At 35.5% G+C, this 24,566-nt stretch overlaps 2 protein-coding genes across 5 annotated transcripts in view; one reads left to right on the plus strand and one right to left on the minus strand.

Annotated features, from left to right (window-relative positions):
- Window positions 1-7,544, plus strand: part of cacnb2b (calcium channel, voltage-dependent, beta 2b) — a 29,299-nt gene extending 21,755 nt beyond the window's left edge. For all 4 annotated transcript variants that reach the window (XM_058796131.1, XM_058796121.1, XM_058796139.1 and 1 more), the window contains 3 exons: window positions 1,175-1,270; window positions 2,063-2,236; window positions 4,725-7,544. In XM_058796131.1, coding sequence (XP_058652114.1) covers window positions 1,175-1,270; window positions 2,063-2,236; window positions 4,725-5,426 — 972 coding nt within the window. In that variant the 3' untranslated portion in view covers window positions 5,427-7,544. The remainder of the gene's footprint in view (window positions 1-1,174; window positions 1,271-2,062; window positions 2,237-4,724) is intronic.
- On the minus strand, window positions 7,161-23,296 carry mrc1b (mannose receptor, C type 1b). The gene is made up of 31 exons (XM_058796110.1): window positions 23,166-23,296; window positions 22,615-22,998; window positions 21,440-21,616; window positions 21,113-21,265; window positions 20,877-20,990; window positions 20,442-20,579; window positions 19,217-19,396; window positions 18,951-19,108; window positions 18,685-18,801; window positions 18,459-18,574; window positions 18,111-18,259; window positions 17,810-18,009; window positions 17,565-17,686; window positions 17,181-17,253; window positions 16,946-17,099; window positions 16,525-16,560; window positions 16,260-16,426; window positions 16,063-16,124; window positions 15,878-15,978; window positions 15,562-15,704; window positions 15,139-15,241; window positions 14,740-14,879; window positions 14,590-14,634; window positions 14,401-14,500; window positions 14,064-14,293; window positions 13,554-13,719; window positions 11,315-11,470; window positions 11,107-11,220; window positions 10,253-10,441; window positions 9,519-9,551; window positions 7,161-9,288 (listed from the first exon to the last, which is right to left on the minus strand). The coding sequence occupies exons 1-31, from the start codon at window positions 23,266-23,268 to the stop codon at window positions 9,074-9,076; spliced, it is 4,338 nt and encodes a 1,445-aa protein (XP_058652093.1). The 5' UTR covers window positions 23,269-23,296; the 3' UTR covers window positions 7,161-9,073.
- Between the last annotated feature and the right edge of the window lie 1,270 nt (window positions 23,297-24,566).

Genomic DNA, 24,566 nt, shown 5'->3' on the forward strand with positions numbered 1-24,566 from the left:
TTTTTTCTTTTTGAATATATTTCAAAAGGTTTTTTTAAAATGTAATATTCTTGTGATAGCAAAGCTGAATATTCAACAGCCATTACTCCATTCTTCAGTGTCACAAGATCCTTTAGAAATCATTCTAATATGCTGATTTGGCGCTCAAGAAGCATGTATTATTATAATCAATGTTGAAAACAGTTATGGTAAACCATTTTTGTGGAATCCATGATGCAGTTTTATGGATTCTTTGATGAATATAATGTTCAGAAGAAATAGAATTTTATATGAAATAGAATTTTTTGGTAACATTTTAAATGTCTTTACTGTGACTTTTGATCAATTAGTATGTTTTGGGTGAGTTAAATGTTTGTTTGTTTTTTTCATTTTAAATGATGTTTTTATTAATGCACATTGTTCATTTAATTTGTATAAATGGATTGTATTTGTACCATAGCTTTTCATTTATAATCTTAACTACATTCTGCAAATATTAACCTCAAAGCAATTCCAAATTCCAAATGTGTTTATTCCAAAACCGGACTTATTAAATGTGGAGAATTATGCTCAATTAAATTAAATAATTATTAAATAATGTTCAAAACTTAGTCATAAGTTAAATAGCTATTAATTCATCAGAAAGAAATTAATTTAGCTTTCATTCATTATGTTAACCAGTTCCAGCTGGTCTATGCAATTTCCCTAGTCTGCAAAAATATTAAAAGTATCATTTGCTAGTATGTTCAAGTATTTCATTGGCTTTATGGTGTGAGCTAATAGATGGTATAAAAAATTACTTCAGCCACTAGGAGGCAGAAACAAGATTATTCTGTCAGTACAGCGGTATCTGATGTGGTACTATATCAACTTGTTTGATAAACTTGTCACTTTTCTGATTACTGCGAATGTCTTGTAAAGTGCACTATATTATTTAAAATGATAAATATCTGCCATATTTCTCTGTCACTAGGCTACACAAAGCATGGTTTCGTTCATTGTCCAAAATCTTTTTGAATGCGCAGCCATTACATTTACATAGGAAACGCAAGTTTGAGAGAAGACCGGTTGCACAAAAACACTAACCTTTCTCTTGTGACCCAGCATGACCTAACATCCACTGTTCTTTCACCCCGTATGCCTCCCACTCATCCTTCCTGTCCCTTTTTCCTTCCTCTTTTCATCTGCTGTTCAGGTTCTGACAAGACTGATAAAGACCAGGGGCAAATCTCAGACTAAACATTTGAATGTTCAGATGGTGGCCGCAGACAAACTGGCCCAGTGTCCCAATGTAAGTGTGCCCTCTGTAAATACTTAAATACATAGTAAAGACATTAAAATGTTTTCTTACAAAATCCACCCGACTTAAAGGAAAAGCTCACCCAAAAATTTACTCAGGCCATCCAAGACGTAAATGAATTTGTTTGTTCATCGGAATAGATTTGGAGAAATTTAGCATTGTATCACCAGTGGATCGATACGGGACCTCTATCTATAATATAACTTTCTCCAGTGAAACAGTCCATCCCATTTTGTCATCTCACATCAAAATCCATTGACATATTTGTTTGGAACTGTTTTTGCATGTAAATGGTGCCTGAAGGCGAGTAAATTATTAGCAAATTTGTGGGTGAACTATTCCTCTAACTTTACAGAATGTCCCATAGGAATGAATTGAAAGTATTCTTGATAAGCTCTATTTTCATGAGGATTGGTAAATAACGTTTTAAGGCATAGTGGTCAATTAATCATGAAACAAAATGTCACCTTGTTTTGCACTTGATATATTACCTCTGATAAACTTAGAGTCTGTTTCTTGAGAAAATCAATATGACCACCCAAATTTTGAACCTCTTTGATGACCTCCTTTTAACACTGCCCTTATTTCTAATCCAAGTCTAGCCGGAGGGCTTAATCACAAACTGTCTTGATCTGATTATCAAGAGACTGCATCATGTTGCAAGGCACACAAGGCAGTAGTTGACATAGATTAGCCTCCCAGCATTATCCTGTGTTATGTGCTTCATTTCTCTGTCACTTATACTTACACTTTTTGTGACGTCACTATTGGTCTCTCTCACAGGAGCTGTTCGATGTCATCTTGGATGAGAACCAGCTGTCAGATGCCTGTGAACACATCGCTGATTACCTGGAAGCGTATTGGAGAGCCACACACCCTCCTGAAATGGAGCCTCCCAACCCCATGCTGGAGAAACTGGTCGAAAACACACTCCCCACCAGCCCCACACCTGCTAAGGTACTGGACACACTGAGAAACACAGGAGATGAAGTACTGAGACTGAACATATTCAGACAGAGCCTGTGGATTTTTAGGAGTGAACTAAAACAAATCAAGAAATGCTCTTTAGACGTGTGCTTTCTGACACTCGCTAGGTAGTAAATATACACATGATGGTGCAAATGTTTGGGGTCAGTAAGATTTGTAAATGTTTTTGAATAAGTCTCGTAAGCTCACCAAGGCTGCATTTATTTGCATTTTCACAAAATACAGTTTAGACAGTTTAAACCATTTGAATATAGTTTAAAAGGTAATGTATTCCTGTGATGGCGAAGCTGATATTTATCAACCATTACTTCAGTCTTCAGTGTTACGTGATCCTTCAGAAATCATTCTAATATGCTGATTTGCTGCTCAAGAAATATTTCTTATGATTATCAATGATAAAAACAGTTGGACAGCTTTACTTTTTTGTGGAAATCTTGATATGTTTTTTGGTCACACTTTAAGGTACAATTCTCGCTATTAACAAACCATTAACTACGACTTTTGGCTAAATAAACTCCTAATTTGCTGCTTATTAATAGTTAGTAAGGTAGTTGTTAAGTTAAGGTATTGGGTGGATTAGGGATGTAGAATATGGTCTTGCAGAATATGTGCTTTATAAGTGCTAATAAACAACCAATATGTTAATAACAGGCATGCTAATATGCAATTAGTTAATAGTGAGAATTGGTCCCTATACTAAAGTGTTACCTTTTTTCCCCCACAAAATTCTTTAAAGAAAAGAAAGTTATTTGAATTAGAAATCTTTTGTAAAATTATAAATGTCTTTAATGTAACTTTAGATAAATGTAATAAAAGTAATAATTTATCTTTTTAAAAAAGTATTACTGACCTCAGACCTTTGAATGGTAATATACATATATTTTAGTGCTGGGCAACGATTAATCGCGATTAATCGCATCCAAAATAAACGTTTTTGTGTACATAATATATGTGTGTGTATTGTGTGTATTTATTATGTATATATGAATACACACCCATGTATGTATATATTTAAGAAAAATGTGTTATGTTTATATATTAAATATATTTATATATCATATAAATTATATTAATAAATATATACATGTAAATACATGTAAATCTTTTCAAAATATATACTGTATGTGTGTGTCTTTATATACACATAATAAATATACACAGTACACACAGATATATTATATAAGCAAAAACTTTTATTTTGGATGCGATTAATCGCGATTAATCGTTGCCCAGCACTAATATATTCATAAATCATAAAAAGTTCATACACAGTGTCATTTCCACCACATTTCACATTATGTATTGTTTTAATAGTGTTCTGTGGTGGAAATGGCTATGTAATTTTTTTTTTTTTTTGTAATAATGACTCCTTTTGCCTTGTTTCATTTTAAGTCTAATGTCATTGCTATCATTTTATATATCCTAAATACACACAATTAAATAGTAGTTTCACAATTTTTTCACATAATCTGACAATTACAGTTTGATTGAAAATTACAGACCATTTTCTTTTTTCATCTCAAGTATATGTTATCAGTAACCAAGTACACAAAGTTTTCAGTATTATGACGTGACCCATCCAAAGTGCACACACACAGCAGTGAACACACTAACACCGTGAACACACACCCGGAGCAGTGGGCAGCCATTTATGCTGCGGCGCCCGGAGAACAGTTGGGGGTTCGGAGCCTTGCTCAAGGGCACCTCAGTCGTGGTATTGAGGGTGGAGAGAGAGATTCACTCCACCCAACTACAATTCCTGCTGGACCTGAAACTCGAACTTGCAACTTTTAGGTTACGAGTCCAACTTCCCCACAACTTTATGTTCTCGTTAATGTCTCTTATAACATCAGTTTAATCCACATTCTAACATTTTGTTAGTTTTTGTTTACTCGCGCATTCTTTTGTGCACGTCCTAAATTACAACTACTCGGAAACATCTGCAGGCTCCATAAAGTCTGAAATTTTGCTTAGTGGTGTGTCATTCTGTGACATTTTCAATTTCCTCTCCAACTTTTACTAAACTTTCTTGGACATTTAAAGAAGACTTGAGCTTTAAGGACCTTCACTGAGTGAGATGGTGGTCTCTGAGGTAAAATGCCTATAGTGTCAGTAGCTTGTAGCTTGTACGACTTCTTAGTATTCATAGTATTAGTAATAGCCTATCTTACATAGGTGTTGTAAGTAAACTTTATAATAGGGCAGAAGTGCCACGTTTGTAGTTCTTGTAGCGTCTTTGGTTATTTCCTTCTCTGATTTGTGGAGATATGTCTGCAGAATCATGGGTAATGTAGTTTTTCAGTAGGATTTTTGCAGTTGGGATAGAGAAAATGAATGGGATTTTTACTTCTGGAGCCCAAATGCTGCACTTTATTTTGGTCTGTTTCTGTTCCAAAGCTAACAGACATGGACTAGAAACCACAAAACTCTAATTTCATGTCATGTATCTCATATACAGGATGAACAGAAAAGCAAGAAGACGGCCGCCACCAAGAGAAAAGGGTCTCAAGAGCACCAGCAGGAGCATCAGCCCCAGGCTCAGGAGACGAGAGAGGAGGAGGAGGAGGAAGAAGAGGAAGTGCAGGAGGAGGCAGAGGAGGAGGAGAGGCTCCTTCGTAGTGAGCCAAAGAGACACAGCCATCATCATCACCACCATCATCACCACCACCACCGCTCCAGCACCAGCCGACCAACAGAGCCCCACAACAAACACCAGCACCACATGCGCCACCAGCAGCCCGCCGACATGGAGCTGCTTCCTGCTAAAGACACTTCGTACGTGGAGTCCCGGAGCAGGCGCACGCTCCCAGTCGAGGGCGACCCAGACCAAACCGAGGTCTACCACAATAGGACTACAACTCAAAGGGACCATAACCACCACCATCACAACCACCACCACCGACATCACCACCACCGCCGCGGGACAACAGACGTTCAGCCGGATTATGCCCACCACGGGCAGCAGGACTACGAGCTGGAGCACAACGAGCACAACAGGCAACAGAGACAGTCGAGCCAGCTGCGCTCGCACAAACAATCACATCACTACCCTCACTCGCACCACAATCACTATCACTACCAGGGACGGGAGCGGGACAGGGAGAGGGACAGGTGCGTCGAAACAGAGGAGTGGACTGAAGACATGTACATTCATCGCTGAGATGGACGTTGTTTTAATGCTGCTATGTGAAATGCTGGCTACCGTGTACTCAGGACAACATGGTTTCTCTTTCTTTATCCATTCTGCTGCGTTATCGCCTCCTCTGGTCCACATCTAATTTCTTTGCTTTTCAGTTTTCATTCATATAATTCTGTGTTCCTCTGGCTTTATATTCGCGTCTTGCTTTCAGGGCTTGATTACTGCATTCATAAAAGAGTCAGCACATTGGTCCTTCCAATCCTGAGTATGTGGTTACTTCTTTGCTTTTTACTGTTCCTGTTTCCTGATATGTACATATGCAAACTGGTCACGTCTTATACTGCAATGCTCTTACCCATGTTTATTTGTCGCCCTTGAGAAAGATAACTGGATTTTTTTGACTTCTGATTTTTTTTTTCAGTTGGCCTTTTGTAGAACGTGCTGCTACACTAGTGGTAGATTTGAAAATATTAAGAATATAATAAGGAACAAGCCACACAGAAATATTAATTATGCATTCGCATTGTGCTGCTATTGGCTGCATGAAATTTAGGCACATTTAGGCACACTTGGGCTTTTCATCTCAAGGATTGGAAGGTCTGTTTTTTACCAACATTCAAACAATGACAGTCTAGTCTAGTCATTTTTTATGAATTTTTTCCAACTTATTTTTAAAATAAGAGTGGTGCCATTTGTAATTTAAATGTGCAAGGCTTCTGGGGTCATTCGCTTACAGTTATTTTAGCTGTACAAAAACAATCTGTTATGCTGCTTGATATTGCAAAGTGGTATTTGTTATCATATTATTTTAATTGATCAAAATCATAAATGCGCTGATTTGTATTTCAAAGAAATTTTAGTTTTAAATTAATTTATTACACTTTTTTAGTTTTAGTTATTAACTAATTTATTTATTTATCTCGCCTAATGAATCAGAAGTCTTGCACATTTACATAAAAATGCTAAAAAAAAATTAAAAAATAAGGTGGATATTTTGGATGTTAACGTATTTTCTGGTAAGCTAGTTTAAAACACAGAAACAACAAGAAATTTGTAGGCTCTGGCACAACACAAAAAAATAATTTATTTGACCATCTCAACCAGCCTGACAGCAACAGCTGTTATAAATTCTGTGTATTTGTCTGACCTATGGCAGATAGGGAGAGGGTTCAAGGCGCCTGTCTGAAAAATCATTATTATGTTTTATAATTCCATTTAGTGACACTACTAAGAGCAGTTTAAAGTCAGCATAAATTACTGTTTGCAACCTATTTTCCATAATCTGACATCTCAGAGGGACACAGAATTTCAGTGAGATTCAAAGCATAATATTTATTTTCATATTACAATTTTATGTTGACTTTAATTAATGTATACATAGTTCAGTGTTTAGTTTGGCCTGGTTTTGTAGATTGTATTTCACAAAAATCAATCCAGATTTTATTCAGTAAATTTCATACAAAGGATCATTTGTGTCAATACAAAGACCTTACCTGATTGCTCATGCAAAATTATTTCAAATGAACACTTTTAATGTTTATGAACACAGTTTCATTCTGTTCCATATTTATATATATACAATGAGATCATTTTAGCCGACCAGCTGCATGTATTTATGATTTTCAAAATGTTTATTTAAATATATACAGTATGTATATCAAATGGATATATGTTTTCTTTTCTCTTAATCATTACTTTCATCTTCATAAAGTACAAAGGCACACTCAAATGTCCTGAGAAAAAGAAGTACAATGATTCAGAAAATACCTATTTTATTACAAAAGCATGGTAAAAGATTTGTTTCCAGTTTTTTTTTAGAAATGAAAAGAGGAAGATGGCAATGATCTCTGATCTGTTCATATTCTCAGTGCATCTGGAACCATGACATTTATTTACACTTGATACCTTTATGTTTCCTGAGTACTCTATGCATTAGTTTGTGACAACACTCTAGCTTGAAAATTGTTTCTATGCATTTGTATATACCTCATAAATGCCTTTGTAGATACTGGATTGATAAAACTGAGTACAGATACTGCTGCACTGTAATATAGATGTACTTCTGTATTCAGTTGGTCTGACTGTATATTGTCTTTGAAATGTTCTCCTAAACAAATAATGCACACGTATGATTTACTATTTGATGTTTTCGTGCATTGTTTTCCCAGATGTGGCACTCATTGTGCATTTACCTCACTATGTATTATAGTAACACTTCACAGTAAGGTTCAATTTGTTAACATTAGTTAACTACATTAGTTAACATTAACAATGAAAAATATTTCTAAAGCATTTTTTTTGTTCATATTAATTTCAGCTTTTGATTTTAATAATGTGAAAGTTTTATCTCTTTTATTTTATCTGTTTATGCATTAACTAATAGGACCATATTGTAACATTGCCAATATTATGAAGGACTTTTTGGGCACAGATTCAGTATAAATATAAAATCAGTACAGTTCTGAAAACAAAAAAGAAAGTTTATTTAACACACTTCTATATTTGAATGTGTTTCAGGAAAAACAACAATTTCCTTATGGTTGAAATTGCCACTGAATTCAAAGAGGGCATAACATTTTCTGAAACTAAAAATGGAAAAGTTAAATTGTGGTCCAACACTGTCCTGACACTCAAAATGCCGCCATGTCAGCTGATCTTTACATGTCAACTTATCCTGTTTTCCTGTTTCCATGCTTAAACTAATTCACACTGCACAGTTGGTGTGTAATTGGTGGTTTGCTCAAAAACAGATATATCAAAGTGTAAATATTTATTTAGAGACAGTTCTTATTCAACTTATTCACAAACTTCTTAAAAACTAAAAGACAGTCTGAAAACCCCTCAAAAAAAAAAAAAAAAACTATACAGAACAATGGCAATGCCATATTAAACAAGTGATTCTTGGTGATTCTTTGGAATATTTCATTCTTACTGCTCATTTTCACCATTCTGCAGTTAGATATTTTTGGCATGAGTGCTGAACTTATAGTTAACAACTGGCTTCTACATAGCTATGTTTCTTCTAACATAAAATATTTTCTACCCAAATCAATATTTGGTGAGTAGCCATGTAGTAAGCAGGATAACGTACAGCCATTATCGCAAAATAAACCTGAGGCCACATTTATAATAACGTGCATACGCACAGATTTGATCGTAGAGTGTGCGTATGCAAAAATCCACGGCCACGTTCATATTTATAAAAACAGTCTTTGACGTGGAAAAGAGCTTAGTGCCACGTCAGGGTCTGAGCAGACGTTCGCACTTTTGTTTTCCCGAGTGCTGCAAGTTTTTGGAAATATAAGCCATTCTTGCCGCTTGTAAAAGATTTGGACATTGTCAGGTGCTCTTTTATAAGTCAGTGACATTAATTAAACATTGTCTACAAAGCGGAGATCTGAAACTGTTCAGCTGCACGCAAATTCAAGATCATTTGCGATTCATAGATTTCACATCTGAAAGAGAGGCGTTTTCTGTACGTACGGATATATGAGAAATGATTGTAAGATCAATTTTAGGATGGTTTCTGCGCAACATTTTATAAATGAGGCCCCTGAGGACCCCCGTCATTGCTTTTATTTTATTTTTTTATTTTATTTTAAGATAATAATCGACTGACCATCCCTTACATATAGCCTACACAAGTAATTGGACATTATAAAACAGTTCTATTCAGTGATCTCAATGTTGCCAATCAATGATTTGTTATCTTTACTATCTGAATAAGCAGCATCTCTGTTATTATACATGGGATTTTCAAATGTAGGCAATGACTGTCTTTTTGAATTTCTGTAGTACAAGAAAGCTAGAGCTCCCAATAATCCAATCACTACAATGCTCAAGAACACAGCCAAACCCGTATTGACCTTGAGAGGTTCAGGACCTGTGAAGAAATAAGAGAAGGAAATAATAAGACAAACTATCTAGTGTGAAACCGGGATATACACACATTATATCAAACTGCAGTTTTATTACATAACATATGCACATTTGAGAATCAGTCTGTTTTAAAGTAGAGAGGTTGCTGCTTTCTTGACATAAAATTAGATTTTTTAACATTTCCTGACAAAAATAAAGTAAAGTAAAGTCATTAAGAATAAGTCAAAATATTACCTTCTTGCGGGGCCTTAATGGTAGGACTTATTACTGCAGGAAAAAAAAAAACAGAATAAAAAAAAAATCAGGTCTTTTTTTTTTTAAAACAAGGAATGTTGTATATAATATCTGTCTATAAAATGTTATAGACAAATAGATTGATCATGTAATGTTGGTGATTTATTTCCCCTTTACTCTAAACATTAATATTAAGCATATCTATCAATCAGGTCCAAAATCATTTTTGGTGAGACTATTTGTTACAAGTTTTAATTCAGTGAGTAGATTTTTATGTCTACCCTAAAATATATTTTTGAATATAGGGTAAATTCTCACAATATGTGGACCTGCCGTTATTTGACAAGAATATATTTTCATGAAATATAAATGTCTAAAATAAAAATGAAATCTTGCACAACATACTTTTATTTAAAATATACCATAGGGTATTTAATGGCTTTTCAGGAGGATTTAAACAAACTGTGGTCACCTATGAGTCACTGCACAAATAATTTACTGCATAGTAATTTTAATTCGGAGGACTGAGTTCACAAGACAGGTTTGAATTAGGTGTTTGAAACCAGCATAGATTTATAGCACTATTAGAGACAAATGCAATCATGCTGTTGGACATTTTACTCAAAACATTAGTTAATGAGACACAATCCTCTGTTTCTCTGACAACTACTAATTCTGCTATTAACATTCTGCGAATGTTACAAAATGCTGTTTTGAAATTTTACAATACATACCTTTGGCAGTTTTGCAGATAAATGATAACATTGAGTAATCACAATGCTGTTTTTTCCATTTTTTAGTTTTGGTAGAGATTAATGCGCAGTCAGTATTCCAAGAATGGTCGTGATAGTCATCTTCATAGTCGATCACAGCTGCCCAGTTAGTGTAATCTACCACGGTATTGTCTGACCATAACCAGTGACCTGTGTAGTTAGATAACCCAGGATGAGTTCATATATAACCAACTCTTTTAGGCTTATGAGTTCATTCACTATTAAAGGGTTAATTCACCCAAAAATGATGGGTCATTAATTATTCACCCTCATGTCGTTCCAAACCCGTAAGATCTTCATTTATCTTCGGAACACAAATTAAGATATTTTTGATGAAATCTGAGAGCTATCTGACCCTCCATAGACAGCAACGATATTACCACGATCAACGCACAGAAACAATAATAACATAATTTATTCAGCAATTCTTCTCCCCGCCATTTTGGAGAGTACCCCAGAACATAATCACCGTAATCAGCGTTGTTCACGTTCAGCATATTATTGTTTTCTTTGCGCACAAAAAGTATTCTCGTAGCTTCGTAAAATTACGGCTGAACCCCTGATGTCAGATGGACTATTTTACCGATGTCCTTGCTACGTTTCTGTGCGTTGATCGTGGTAATATCGTTGCTGTCTATGGGAGGGTCAGAGAGCTCTCAGATTCCATCAAAAATATCTTAATTTATGTTCCGAAGATAAACGAAGGTCTTACAGGCTTGTAACGGCATGAGGGCGAGTAATTAATGACTTGGGGCCACCAGAAAAGTGTTGAGCAGAAGAGATTCTTGTATGTAAATGTATATTTGGTGCATTACCTTTCTGGGTTTGGAAGAGCCCAATCCAAAAGTCTTTGTAACTTTCAAGGAGCATGATGTTGTTCTCTATAAACTTCTGTTCCCCTTCATCCCTAATGCTGACAAGAGATGCTCCTGAAAACCGAAGTGCAAAATTTCTTACTATTTTGTTCTTTGCACCTGTCATGTAATTGAGTAAACAGCTTTTTAAATCAATTTATATCCTTACCCCATGTCATACAGAGTCTAGATGCTCTGCTCCATGATTTCATGTCCGTCATAAAAGCATAGCAGCTGTCTTTGAAAGGTATCCACCTCACTGGACTGTCATCATTTTCATGTGGGCAGTTCCCAGGGTGCTGTGCTGGAACGGTCGGGGGAATGTCTGAGGAGAACGTCACATGGAAATAGTTTTTATTAAGCTGATTCAAGAAGTATTATCCATTCAGTATGGAATATGATTGGATGTGTGAGATTTCAAAAACTGAGTATTGAGGCTTTTAACTGTTTGTATCATAACGCTTGTGTGTGTTCACATGTGAAAGACAGACAGTGCATTTTTACCGACTCTTCCTGCAGATTACATTGTTATGCCAGTAGGAAAGTGTATTTATAAACAAGATATGGAAGTGGAACCATTGACTCAGTCAATCTATTCAAAAGCACTTATTCATTCAGGAACAGGAAGTGACTGGCTTTCTGGGTGAGTGACAGAATCATTCACTCAACCAATTTGTTTCAATTCTGTCTGTGTGACCAACGGTACGACTATTAACACAACTCTGAATGGCTGTTTGAAAACAATTAAAGGGGTCATGACCTGCCTCTGTTTTTTATTTAGTGCTGTTCTCTGAGGGCCACTTGTAATGTTATGAAGATTTTTACATCAAAAACATCATAATTTAGAAGTAATAGGCTATTTTATGTCCTGTTTTTAACCCCCCTCATCAGAACGCTGTTTGAATAGGCATAGCTGAACGCCCACTGTTTTGATTGGCTTACAGTTGTGTCTAATTGTGCCTTGTTTATTAACCAATCTGCGGTAAAATGAAGTGAACAAAGGACCAAGTTCTTGACGCAGTATGGAGCTTCATTAAAAATAAAGTTCATCTGTAACACTTTACAATACGGTGACACTAATATGCATTAATTCATGCTTAACAAATGCACAGATAATCAAGAGTTAATGTATAACTCATGAAGAACTAAACCATATATTAGCAATTACTGCATCAGCACCAAATGAACATTCTATATGATTCATAGATTAAGTAATCAACAAATTGTTATTAGGTAAATGTGTCATAAAGTATTAATTCCCTAATGACATTATTATTATTAACTAATAGTGTAAATTCATATGTTAATCACCACAATGAGTTCAAGCATGCATTTGAACTTCCAGTCGTCTGCTTTAATTAATCATTAGCTAATAATTAGCATGGGTATCATTATGGTGTGACTTTACTTTTTGAGGCACATGACTAACTAACTAATTAAAATATATAACCACAATGACATATTACTTAACAATTAGTTAATAGTCATGTGCCTCAACAAGTAAAGTCATAACATAATGATACCTTAGCAAATCATTAGCTAATGATTAATTAAAGCAGACAACTGGAAGTTTAAAGGCATGGCTTCGACCCAATGTGGTAATTAACATATATTTACTTCATTAGATAATAAAATAAGCTATTAGGTCATTAATACATTATGACACATTTAACTGATAACAATTGATTGATTACTTAATCTTTGAATCATATATAATGTTCATTAGTTGCTGATGCAGTAATCATTATTAAATGGTTTAGTTCATCATGAGTTATACATTAACTCATGATTATCTGTGCATTATTTAATGCATATTTGTGCACCCGTATTGTAAAGTGTTATCAGTTCATCCACGCTTTCCTAATGTTGGGATCAGAAGGAAAGCAATGCAAAGACTGTTTTTCCACAGCTTGGCACTGCACAGCATCTTGTTGCCTTCGGAGCTATCTTTACATGTGCAAATTGGTGGGCAGGGCTAAACTGGCAGCGATGTAGAAGCAGGCATTGATCTTTTTCTGCAGAGGCGGTGTTTAGCCACACTATTACGTAATAAAGTGGCACATTGCCCAACCTGTCATTTTGGCAGACTGGCTTCAATATAAGCTGTTTTTAGACTAATGAGAAAGTTCGGAAACATACAGGATGTTTTTACAGTACAATGACCTCTTATATGTCAAAAGATCAAGGGAATTTTGGCTTCTCATTTAAAGACACCTTTAAATACTGTTTGACTTCCTTTATTCATGACAAGTGGCGGGTGACATATACAGAAACCTTTGTGTACAAGATTTAATGGATAATAAGCTTTCTAATGCATTCTAAAAGTCTAAATAATTTGATAATAATGTATCCATAATCATTTGCTGTATTTTGGGACACACACACACACACACACACTTGTATCTCACCTGTTGTTTTCTCACAGACAGCATAGTAGGTTTGATTGCAGAGCGTTGTTTTCCATTCTCCATCCATGCTCATGTATGCACAAGGGCGGTTGGGCCGTGGTTCAGAAGGTGCCCATTTCTCTATATTCATGGGCCATTTATTTGCCCATAGAAAATATCCATGTGTCTGTTGGATCCAAATATACAGTTTGTAGATTATGAGTCATCATCAACATATCACATACAGAAGAGTAGGATATACAGAGTTTTTAAAAGACTAATTTAGAAAAACACACTCCGTTACATTTAGATTTTCCACATAATGCTCAAAGTAAAATGTCATTTTGTCATTAAATGTGATTAATCAGTCACGTTCATTGTATGGCAATGAGCAGCCTGTATATTCTGCCAAACATCTGCTTTTGTGTTCCACAGAACAAAGAATCTCATAAGGATATCATTCCCATTTTGGCTGAATATTCCTATTAATTGCAATGCCATGATTTTCCCTTTCTCACTCTGGTGCATTACCTCTGCACTGCTGAGACCGATCCACATGGGCTGTTTGGACCTATAGACCTGCAACTCAAGGTAAGCCTGTGTTATCAAATCCCGAATGCTGGCCAAATGAGCCCCCTCTGCCTCACAGCGACGGTTTGCCTCACTCCACGTTAGATTCTCTTGAATCACTTTGAAAGATGAATTTCCGAGATTGACAAAGGTTTTAGGAACTTCAGTAGGCACTGGGGCAATACCAGGATCTGAACATGAAAAAAATGACACAGTGGAAGCAAAATATGAAAAACAGTAAAAGCCTGCAAGACATCTACAATCTCTCTGCAAGCCCACAGTGTTCAGTTAAACTCACCAACATTGCGACTGCAGATAAAACCGTGAGTCGAATTACAGTCAGTTGCCACCCACTTGCCAAAGAGAGAGCTTGACGTTTTGCCCATAAAAACACATTCCTGTTTGAAAAAGAAACACTCTGTTGAAGCCACTACTTTTATCACTAAAAATAATACTATTCAGTTATAATCTCAGCTTGTCTGAGTACCTGTTCATCCGAATAGTGATATTTTGTCCAATAGTATGAATGCCACTGTGAGTGGGGAAAAAAATTAAATAAATAACTATAAAAACAGTCCATAGTTATACCAAAACATCTTCAGGTTAAGTGTGGATTTTATTAAGCAGGTTTACATACATAGGTTTGAGGTTCTCCTTTGGCCCACTCGGTGAATGTAACTTTACTCCCATCTGTCCACTTGAACCTCCCGCTTGCCAAATTGCTGAATCCAATCCAGAAGTCTGTGGTTTTATCTCTAATCAGTGTGCTTAAAAAGGCTGCAGCAAATATGATGTAATAAATAAAGCAGGCAGTGTATGATAATGATCATGTCAAAGTGTACAGTAAACAAAATAAATAAATCTCTCTAATCAAGATACAGCAGTTCTATATTTTAGAAAAAGGTCCCATTTTAATCTATCTATGCAAAATATAATAATGCTACATTTTCAGAGTACATTTACATTTTTTTTACATCATTTTGAGTAGCGTTGAAATCTCTTGTCTAATTTATTAATTGAACAATAAAGCTTTTACCTTGTTGTTGTCTGCTCATAATAGACGCCAGATCTCCACCAAGCTCTCTGCAGTATTCTCTCGCTTCAGTCCACGTTTTCATTTCTTCTTTCATCTTGTAGCACTATATTGTGTAATATAAACGACCATTATTTATTTTCTTCTAAAAATGAATAGCCATAAATACCGAATATGACACAATTTCACAAATGTTGCATTGGAAAATCTATTACAGCAGTGCAAAAACTTTTTTTGTGACAAGCACAGCTTTATTCTATGTGAGATTGATTTTGCTGTGAAACGTTTTAATTTCATTGAGCTATAGAACAATCTGGTGCAGAACTGTTTAAATATATTAACGAAAACTACATAAACACAAAAATGCAAAAATGTTTGCATTATAACACACTATCATTTATAATTTTAAAATATGTTTATAATTACTTTTCCTTTGAAGCTTTTCCACTCAGAAGCACAGCCTCCTTTTGGCTCTTGTGTAGGGGCCACCGTGGCATTCACTGGAGGTGACTGACTTCGCTTACAAACAAAATTATAATCGTCACCACAGTTAATAGTTTCCCAGAGTCCTGTAAGAGTCAAAATACTTTTTGTTTAATGTAATTTATCAAATGTATCAACAGTGATTTGATCATACATAAGAAACATTTTCTGCACCAAATTTATTAGTGGTCAATAATACATTCCATTCCACCTATTATACCGTATCCATCATATTCATAGATAAGAAGATATGCTGTACCTTGAGATGTGGTCATCTTCACACATCTTTCCTCACTGTTTTTAAAAGCAGGCTGATTTGTTTCCCAAGCTTGAAACACTAGCGGGGACCCATCCATCCACCTTTATAGATTTAAAAAAAATGTATTTGCTTATTTGTTCTTTTGCAAGGGAACATAGAATGCTGCTTGCATTAATCAAACCTACTGGTAAGTCTTATCCAGATCAACTGTCAAACCAATGATATAATCATTGTGCGAATGTTTAGTCTGCAACACAGAAAAAAAGCCCAACACTAAAGTCAGTCAGTAAATTATATAGAAAACATATTCAAAATAACAAATGATACAAAGATACATGTTGTGTGATACATGCACCACAAATATGCTGCTCAGCCCTCATACCTGATGCCAAAGGAACACCCGCTCGTCCTCATCATTGATAACCACAAGATCACCATGTGATTTCTTACAGAATGTCCTTGCGTCGTGCATAGAAATTGCTGAGTACTGAGACACATAGTACTGGCTACCTTTGAATTGAATCCAGCCATCCTCTGTTTCATTAAAAGCTTAAATAAAAAGAAACAAATCTTTTGAATTTGAGTTCCTCATTTACCCCATCAGTGTGACAAAAAGTTTAAAAACTTTTAAAAAGTTTAAGACTTACCTGGCTGTGTAATATTTACTTCCTTTGGTATCTTTCCTAAAGACAAAGCATAGCAGTTAGCTGTCATGTATTTAATTTAAAAATAGAATTTTCTGTGACACTTTAGTAGCCTGTATCGACCAATTCTCACTATTAACTAGTTGCATATTAGCATGCCTATTATTAACATATTAGCTGTTCATTAGTAGGCTACTTATAAAGCACATATTCTGCAAGACCATATTCTACATCCCTAATCCTACCCAATACCTTAACTTAACAACTACCTTACTAACTATTAATAAGTAGCAAATTAGGAGTTTATTGAGGCAAAAGTCAATAGTTAATGGATATTTGTTAATAGCGAGAATTGGATCTTAAAATAAAATGACCAAATTTTTTGATGATAGAATTAGACTTTTGCCAGATTGACATGTTGTACCTTTTCGGATCTGACAGTACCAGTCCTTTCTGTCTTGACAGTTTATGTCATTCCATGCTCCATCACTGTCCCAAATTGAAATTTTCATTTCAACACAATTTTCCATGTTGTTCATATTGTTTGGTTCCTCACTAGCCCAGCTTTGATAGGATGACTGAAAGAGAGTAGATTTTGAAAAACCAAAATGACATTAAATGTGAATTCTATTTAGCATTTGTTGTCTTTGTGAACTCACCGAAGAACCATCACTCCAAACAAAACCCACAGCGGGATCGTACATTCTGTAACCAATCCATGCTGGATACACTCTAAAAGCAAAACCACATAGTTTGTTTGTTTATTTATTTATCTATCATTCATTTATGAATTAATCAAGTAATGGCATGGAATACAAAAACACAAGAAAAACACAGAGACAAATATAATGTTCACTGACATATATGCAAGTGTATGGAGATGGATTGTGGCTTAATTGTGGATAATTATTGTGAATTATGTCCGCTGATGGTCAGTGTCACCTGACTGAAATACATGTCTACTATTGATCATGGTAAACAAGTTTTTCCATTAGCTGGACATTCATCAGCTATCATTATGCAAAAGGAATGATAGATATTACCCTCCTTGTTTCCACGGAATATCAGCCTCGTGATGGATACTCAGGAGATCACCGCCAAGCTCTTGGCAGAAGTCAAGAGCTTCATCCCAAGTCTTCATTTGTCTCATAGGTACATTAAAATGCTGCCAAAGAGAGAAATCAGTCTTTCTGATTCTATAATAAACTAGGAAATGGTCTTTTATTTTGTTTAAATAACACATTTAGCCAAAATTCATCATGAAAATAACTTAAAAAGCCTGTTTTACCTTGACACAAAGGTCTCTAGACAAAAGTGGCGCCCAATCTTCGGGACACGTCAAAGCAGGTGTGGTTGGTGGGGCTGAAGTTGTAACTAGTCCATCGGCTCTCTGCTTGCAGATGTATTTTTCCTTATTTGAGCAGCTGAGCACATCCCAAAGCCCAGCAACAAGTCCAGTCGTCATGGCAACACAGCCTTGTTTTCTTCCTAATTTTTTAAAGACAAAAAAAAAAAAAGAGAGATTTTCTAAAATGTAATACTGTATTTATGAGAAATCACAAACATAATCATTTCATTGAGTACAGTACCTGGCATCCCAGCATTGAAATGAGTATAAGAGACTTCCTTAGTGTTGGTCCATTCAAAAGTGTGCAGATCCCTCTGATTTGACAATCCAATCCAGAAGTACTTCTCTGGTCGAGCTCCAACTAGACTAACAAGGAATGCATTTTCTACTCTAATAGGGAAAAACAGATTAAGTCTTTTGTGAGGATGAAAATAACTGAAAGCTGTTCATAGTTTTTAAATATGAAATATTTTACACATACATTTTGAAAAGTTTTTTTCAATTGCTTCAAGATTTTAGTCAATGTATTAAGAATTCAATGTCAGATGTAGAAAGGACAGAAAGCATGTAACTGAAGAAGTGATCTGACCTGGATGAAATATCAACCAGTTGAGAATCAGCTTTTGCACACATCTGTTTTGCTTCTTCAAAGGTCTTAGTCTCAGATCCTGCTATGTAGCAGTAGTACCCATACCTGGTCCAACCCTTCTCAAAAAATAAGACAGCTGTCAGTGAATACATTTCACCACCTGATGACCAAGAACATAACTAGAAGACAAAATTCTACAATTTTAGGCTAATCATACAATACGTACTGTTTTGCATCCCGGGCTTGTGACAGCTGTGTCATTATTCGATGCTTTAGAGCTGACCTTCTTCTTACAGACGAATCCATACTTATTTTCACAAATATCATCGGCCCACTTTCCCTCCTAAATGAGAAACATTGTGCAAATGTTCAGTTCAGCAACCCATAATGCTATGAGAAAAACTATGCAACTAGAATTTAAGATGACTTCTCAAATAATGTGCAAAATGTTTTTAGTAAATGTTTTTTACTTCTTACTTATGAAGCTCTTACCTCTCCTCTCATTAACACGCAGTCCTCCGCATAGACAGCACTGTGACTCGGCTCCCTCACTTCCCATGAGGCAAATGGGACGCTAGACTGGTCACTCCACTCAAACAGCATCTGCGTTTTACGGTCATTGAAACCAATCCACAGCTCGTCTGTTTTCGCTGAGAATAGAGATGTAGATGATCAACTAGTAATCTCTTATAGGGGTGACTTCTATACCATTTTTACAACAACACTGTTAAAAATGTATTTTAATTATCAAAACGTACAGTATCCAAGCTGTGTGATGACAAAACTTTGCTCTTCTTTGCTGAGGATACTCAGCAGGTCTCCTCCTTCCCGCAGACAGGAGTCTCGCGCCTCCAGCCATGGTCGCTTGCTGCGATGAAGGAGATAACAGTTGCCTGAATATGGAATCCATGGGCTATGGCAAAAACCAGTGTCCACCACTGTCCAAAAAGACAAAGATAACACATTACCAACACCATATACAATACAGTATGGTAGAGGATACCAACATTTTGGATACCATAGAAATTTCAATATCACAAAAAAACAAATACTAGCCTAAATTTAAAAAAAAAAGGAAACAGTCAGCGATTAAAAAAGAATAAGAAACTAATTACAAGCAATATGACAAAAAACTAGTAGAGCAAATAAGATATGTTACATTGTATAAAGTAATCAAATGTATTAAAACATATATATCTAAATATATTTCTTCTTACTAAAGTTACAAAAGTGATTTAATTAAGAGCAGTGAGAGATTTTCTCTCTTTTGTTGTCTGATTGACATGAATGACAGACAGTGAGAATAAACTGCTGTCACTTTAAGAGCTGTCCAGATCCTGTTACATGTTTTCTTTCCCAGCTGTTTGCTTTCACTTAAGACCTAAATTACTGTGTTTACACTTGCAAAGACTGGCATTTTATCTCATACTTTGTGTGTAATTAACCGTTCAAAGCCTACAAATTGGCAAAAATAACTCAGTTCAATACTCCCGTGCTCTGTGAACATCGCCTTCACATGCGCGCACCTCTCTGACAGCACGTGCATATAGTGAAATGAGTTCACTTTCGTGGTTGATTATGTTTCAACAGCTTAAAATCACGTGTTTTTAACCGCAATGCTTAAAAACATGTGCAAACGTTACATTTTAGTAACCACGTAGCACAGCAACGTCACGTGGGCGTGTAACCAAAATAGTAAAAAATCTCTAGTTGACAAATTTCTACCTAATAGTCCATATTGAAGTAGGTTATAAATGCACTGATATGCAGTTCAATAAGTGAATCACATGTATGTGAACCACTCTGAGGGATTTGATGAAAAGATCAGACTCATAAGAGTCATTTGTTTGTTAATTGCACTACACAGACCACGCTATATGTTTTTCTTTTTCTTTTTTTTTGACACTGCTCGACTCACTAATCCCAGTCCCACAGTTTGAGAACCACTACTATAAGAAAACAAAGAGTGACTAGGAAGCCTACCTGGTGGACGAGTTGGAACAGAATGGCCTCTTTGGCAGACATATCCATGTTTTTCAGAACAAGGTTCATTTGACCATTCATAACCAAAAGCATTTTTCAGGACACCACAACTGTAGCCTGGTTGTGTGGTTGGGTATCCTTCAACAAAGAAAGAAATTATCATTTCAGTCAAGTAATATGCTCAGTTAGCTAGTCAATGGTTATTTTGTTTGTTCATTTAGTTATTCAGTATAGGCCAAAAACATCTAGGATATGGTTAATAAAGGCATAGTGAAGGTCTCTCACTTCATGCTACATTTACTTTTATTAAAGTACACATTCCTTCGAATCTGTTTGTTCACTGGGAATCAAACTAGTGTTTTTTGTATTATGCTCTTCCATTTGAGCTACATTAATTCAATGAGACTGAATCCTTTGACTGAAAGATGGTCTTACCACTGAGCCATTTCAGATAGCGTAACGGCTGTCCATTGCTCCATTGCCATCCACTGGTTACATCTAATTTATTGAGTCCTGTCCATAGTGTATTTTGAGTCGCCTGGACAATTCCTAGACAAGGCAGTTTTCTTAAAGTTTTATTCTTTGGATATTTCAAGACATTCATCAATATTACATTAGAGCATGTAATGATGAACAGTTCCATTCAGAGAATCTTTATGATGGGACTGTACCTGCTACAAAGGTGTGTTCGTGAGGTTCAGAGACACTCAGCAGCTCCGCACCTTGCTGCTGGCAGCTCTTTCTAGCCTGGTACCATGTCAGGGCCGACCCACTATTCACTTGGTAATAGACGTTTGTCAGTGGATGTTTGGCCCAGAAAGCATCTGCAAATCATCACTACCCATCAATATGTGCAAGCCAATGTTTCATTGTTAGAATATATATTATTTATTAGTTTAGTCTTCAGTGATGGACAAGTAACAATTGTAGTCTCAAAGATTTAATATTGATCATGCAGGTAACAATTCAAATGTAAAGTGAATAGGAAATAAACCTACTGTCATTTGTTGGGCAGTAGCCCCACAGCTGATTGACACTGTAGTCTGTCTCAATGGAACACCATAGACGTTGATTTTGTGTATCAACCTTGGTACAATCTGCATACCATTTTTTCTCATAAAGAAAAGGAAATTGGCATGGGCGCCCAAATGCATTCCCACCAATGCTGTAAATTTCTGTAAAATAAAATGTAAGAGTTTGTAGATCAGTTATTTGAACCATCATTTGTAGTACTGGTGAAATGATCAGAATATGCACAAAAACATTACATTTGCAATAAAATAATAAAAATTATATATATATATATATATATATATATATATATATATAATCTTTCAGTTAAATATTAAATAGCACAGGTCGAGAATTGAATCGATTAATGTTGGAAATCACTTTGTACTCAAAATTGATATAATAAGTTGCATTGGTATCAAGGGTAGTAATAGTATATACTAACAAACCAGTTCCTGATGAAACTAGACAGCGGGTCCCATTGTGACAAAGAGAAAAATTCAAATATGGATGCAGTGATTGACCAATCAGAATAAACTATTACATGTACATGTACTCAGGTTTTTGATTTTGTTCTAAAGCCTGTAAAACAGTACTGATGACATACAGTCATTTATTTTTAATAATTTAGTGTTAGATCTTTTTTTGTGATTGCATCAACGGGCCAGTTACACATAAACATAACCACTATGTTCAGACTTCCCAAGCCAAGGAATAATCGGTCTTACTGTTCAGATTCAAATCTATGTTTTTATGCAACTGACTTGGAAAAAAAAAAAAGTAATGACCAGAAAAAACAGATGACTAACTTGTAGGACTAGTCTAAGCTGTTTATGCAATGACCACTGAACTGCTGGAAACTTGTTAAAGACAAACAAGCTCAGCCGTCTCCTTAAAGGGAGAAGCAACCTGAGTCTTCACAAACAGATTTATATTTGTTTACAAGTGATAATAATGGGCATTTGAATAAAAATTAATGAGCATAATACTAGTTAGGGGGAACATGTTTTATTTGTGAATGAATAAAATGTTTTTGAATGTTTTAATGAATGTTTTATTTCACCATTATTCAGTGAAATAACTGTTGTATTTTACTCCCTGATTAAATAACACACATTTGCATAGAAAACAAAAAGTTCAATAAACACATTAAGACACATACCTTCATAATGCTTAGAGCAAATGCTGTTTTGTGTTCCATGAATTGTCCATTTGCTCTTCGCTCCAGTGTTTTTAGAGATCACTGGCGCATCATTATCATTTACAGCCAGGTACAGAGACTCATTCTTTAGGCCAAGCAACGTATCACTGTGGCATTCCCACTTCTGCAGAACACTGTCATCTTCACAAAGCAGCCACTGCAGTTTTTTGCCCACTGTTTTACTTCCTACTCCAAGGCATTTCTTTGTGAAAGTGTTCAAAATGCGATTCTTTGAAATCCAGCGAAACTGTTGTGTGCTACTGTGTGGGTCACAGGTGGCAAGCCGTTCCAGGTAGCTGGTCATGCATTTGTTACAATCCGCATTATATATTAGAAAGTTTCCTCCTGCACAAAAATTTGATGAGATGATGCAGCATTCAGTTATTTACACACTTATACAATGTGCTATAGCATATTTTTATCCCCACAATAAATAATACTATTTGCAACAACGAAAAGCATGATTAATACTGTAATTCATTTTTCAGTTTGATTAAAGAAAAAAGACATACCTGACTGTGCAAAGCAGTTTGCTAAATGTAATATGAGCAAAATCACTACTGTTATTATTTTCATCTTGATCCAAAATGTATTTTGTGCTGCTGCTAGGTTCATTCCAGTGTCATCCTCTGTCTTTGGCTGAGATTCTGCATTCTCACATTTGCTCATACGGACCTGCCCTTTAAACTGGTCCGATTGTCCCAATCAGAATCACATCCTGTCACATGTCTCTTTCTTCAAAACTGTTGAAACACTAACGTCACAAAGCTTCTTTGGGAAGGAAGAATCTTCTCAATGATTGAAAATGTGGTCTGTGTCAGCTTATTTTTGTGAATTTTGGTGTGAATAAGTGTTTTGGTTCGGTTTTTTGAGGAACACAGATCATTTCGATACTAGACAGTGATTGCTCACACCAGATAATCCGGAAGAAGTCAAACCTATAGTCTCTGTCACCTCCTAAATCACTGAGACATTCCCTCTTCCCAGCAATGGTTCTGCCCTGTCAGCATACACAACAATAGCTGTACAAAAAAACTGAATTACACTTAAAATTTATGATCTGAATGCAATTTCCTGTTATGCCTTGTACTCATGTTCCTGGACATCCTGTGTAAAAACTTGTGGTGACAGCAATTTACCACATACAAAAATATGTTAAGGTCATGCCTGCCCTGATACTGTTACTGTCTGTGACCCCACATGTTACATTATAAATAATATTTATAAATATCTAATTATATAAATATTTTATTCAATAATTATAAATCATTCTAAATACTTTTTACAGATTTTTCTCCAATCACCCGGTGGTATTTCAGTTCATTTTGCATTCATTTCTACTTAGCCCTTGTTATGACGCCACCATTTTTCTGCCTCATGAGAACCAGCTGTCAGATGCCTACCAGAGAGCTACACACCCTCCTGAAATCGAGCCTCCCAAATCCCATGCTTTATAAACTGGCGGGAAAAAAAACATTTCCTCAACAGCCTCACATCTGCTATGTACACAGAAAGATACAGACACAAAGATTTAAATTTATAGAAGAAAGCAATGTGAGAAATATGAACACTTAAGCTATACTTTTGCATTTTATGGTAAAATATTGAGTCACATTGTATTATTAAAGGAATATGGAACAAACACAGCTTTTCCACAATACAAAAATAAAAAAGAAGTTTCATATTTTAAAAAAAAAAAGTTTTTATTTTATTTTATTTTATTTTTACGTTTTTTTTTGTTTGTTTTTTTTGTCTTGTCTTCTGTCTACCTGGGTTCTTCATCTCTAATTCTGGCAGAGGACTTTATAATTCTGTTCACTCAAGATGCTAAAGTAGAAATCATCGTCCAGTCAGGGTCTTGATTCATCCTGTGTCAGTAAGTAAGTTAATGTAAGTAAGATTTACAGTAGCAA

The sequence above is a fragment of the Onychostoma macrolepis genome, chromosome 02 (assembly GCF_012432095.1).
Source record: "Onychostoma macrolepis isolate SWU-2019 chromosome 02, ASM1243209v1, whole genome shotgun sequence".
NCBI classification, from domain to species: Eukaryota; Metazoa; Chordata; class Actinopteri; order Cypriniformes; family Cyprinidae; genus Onychostoma; species Onychostoma macrolepis.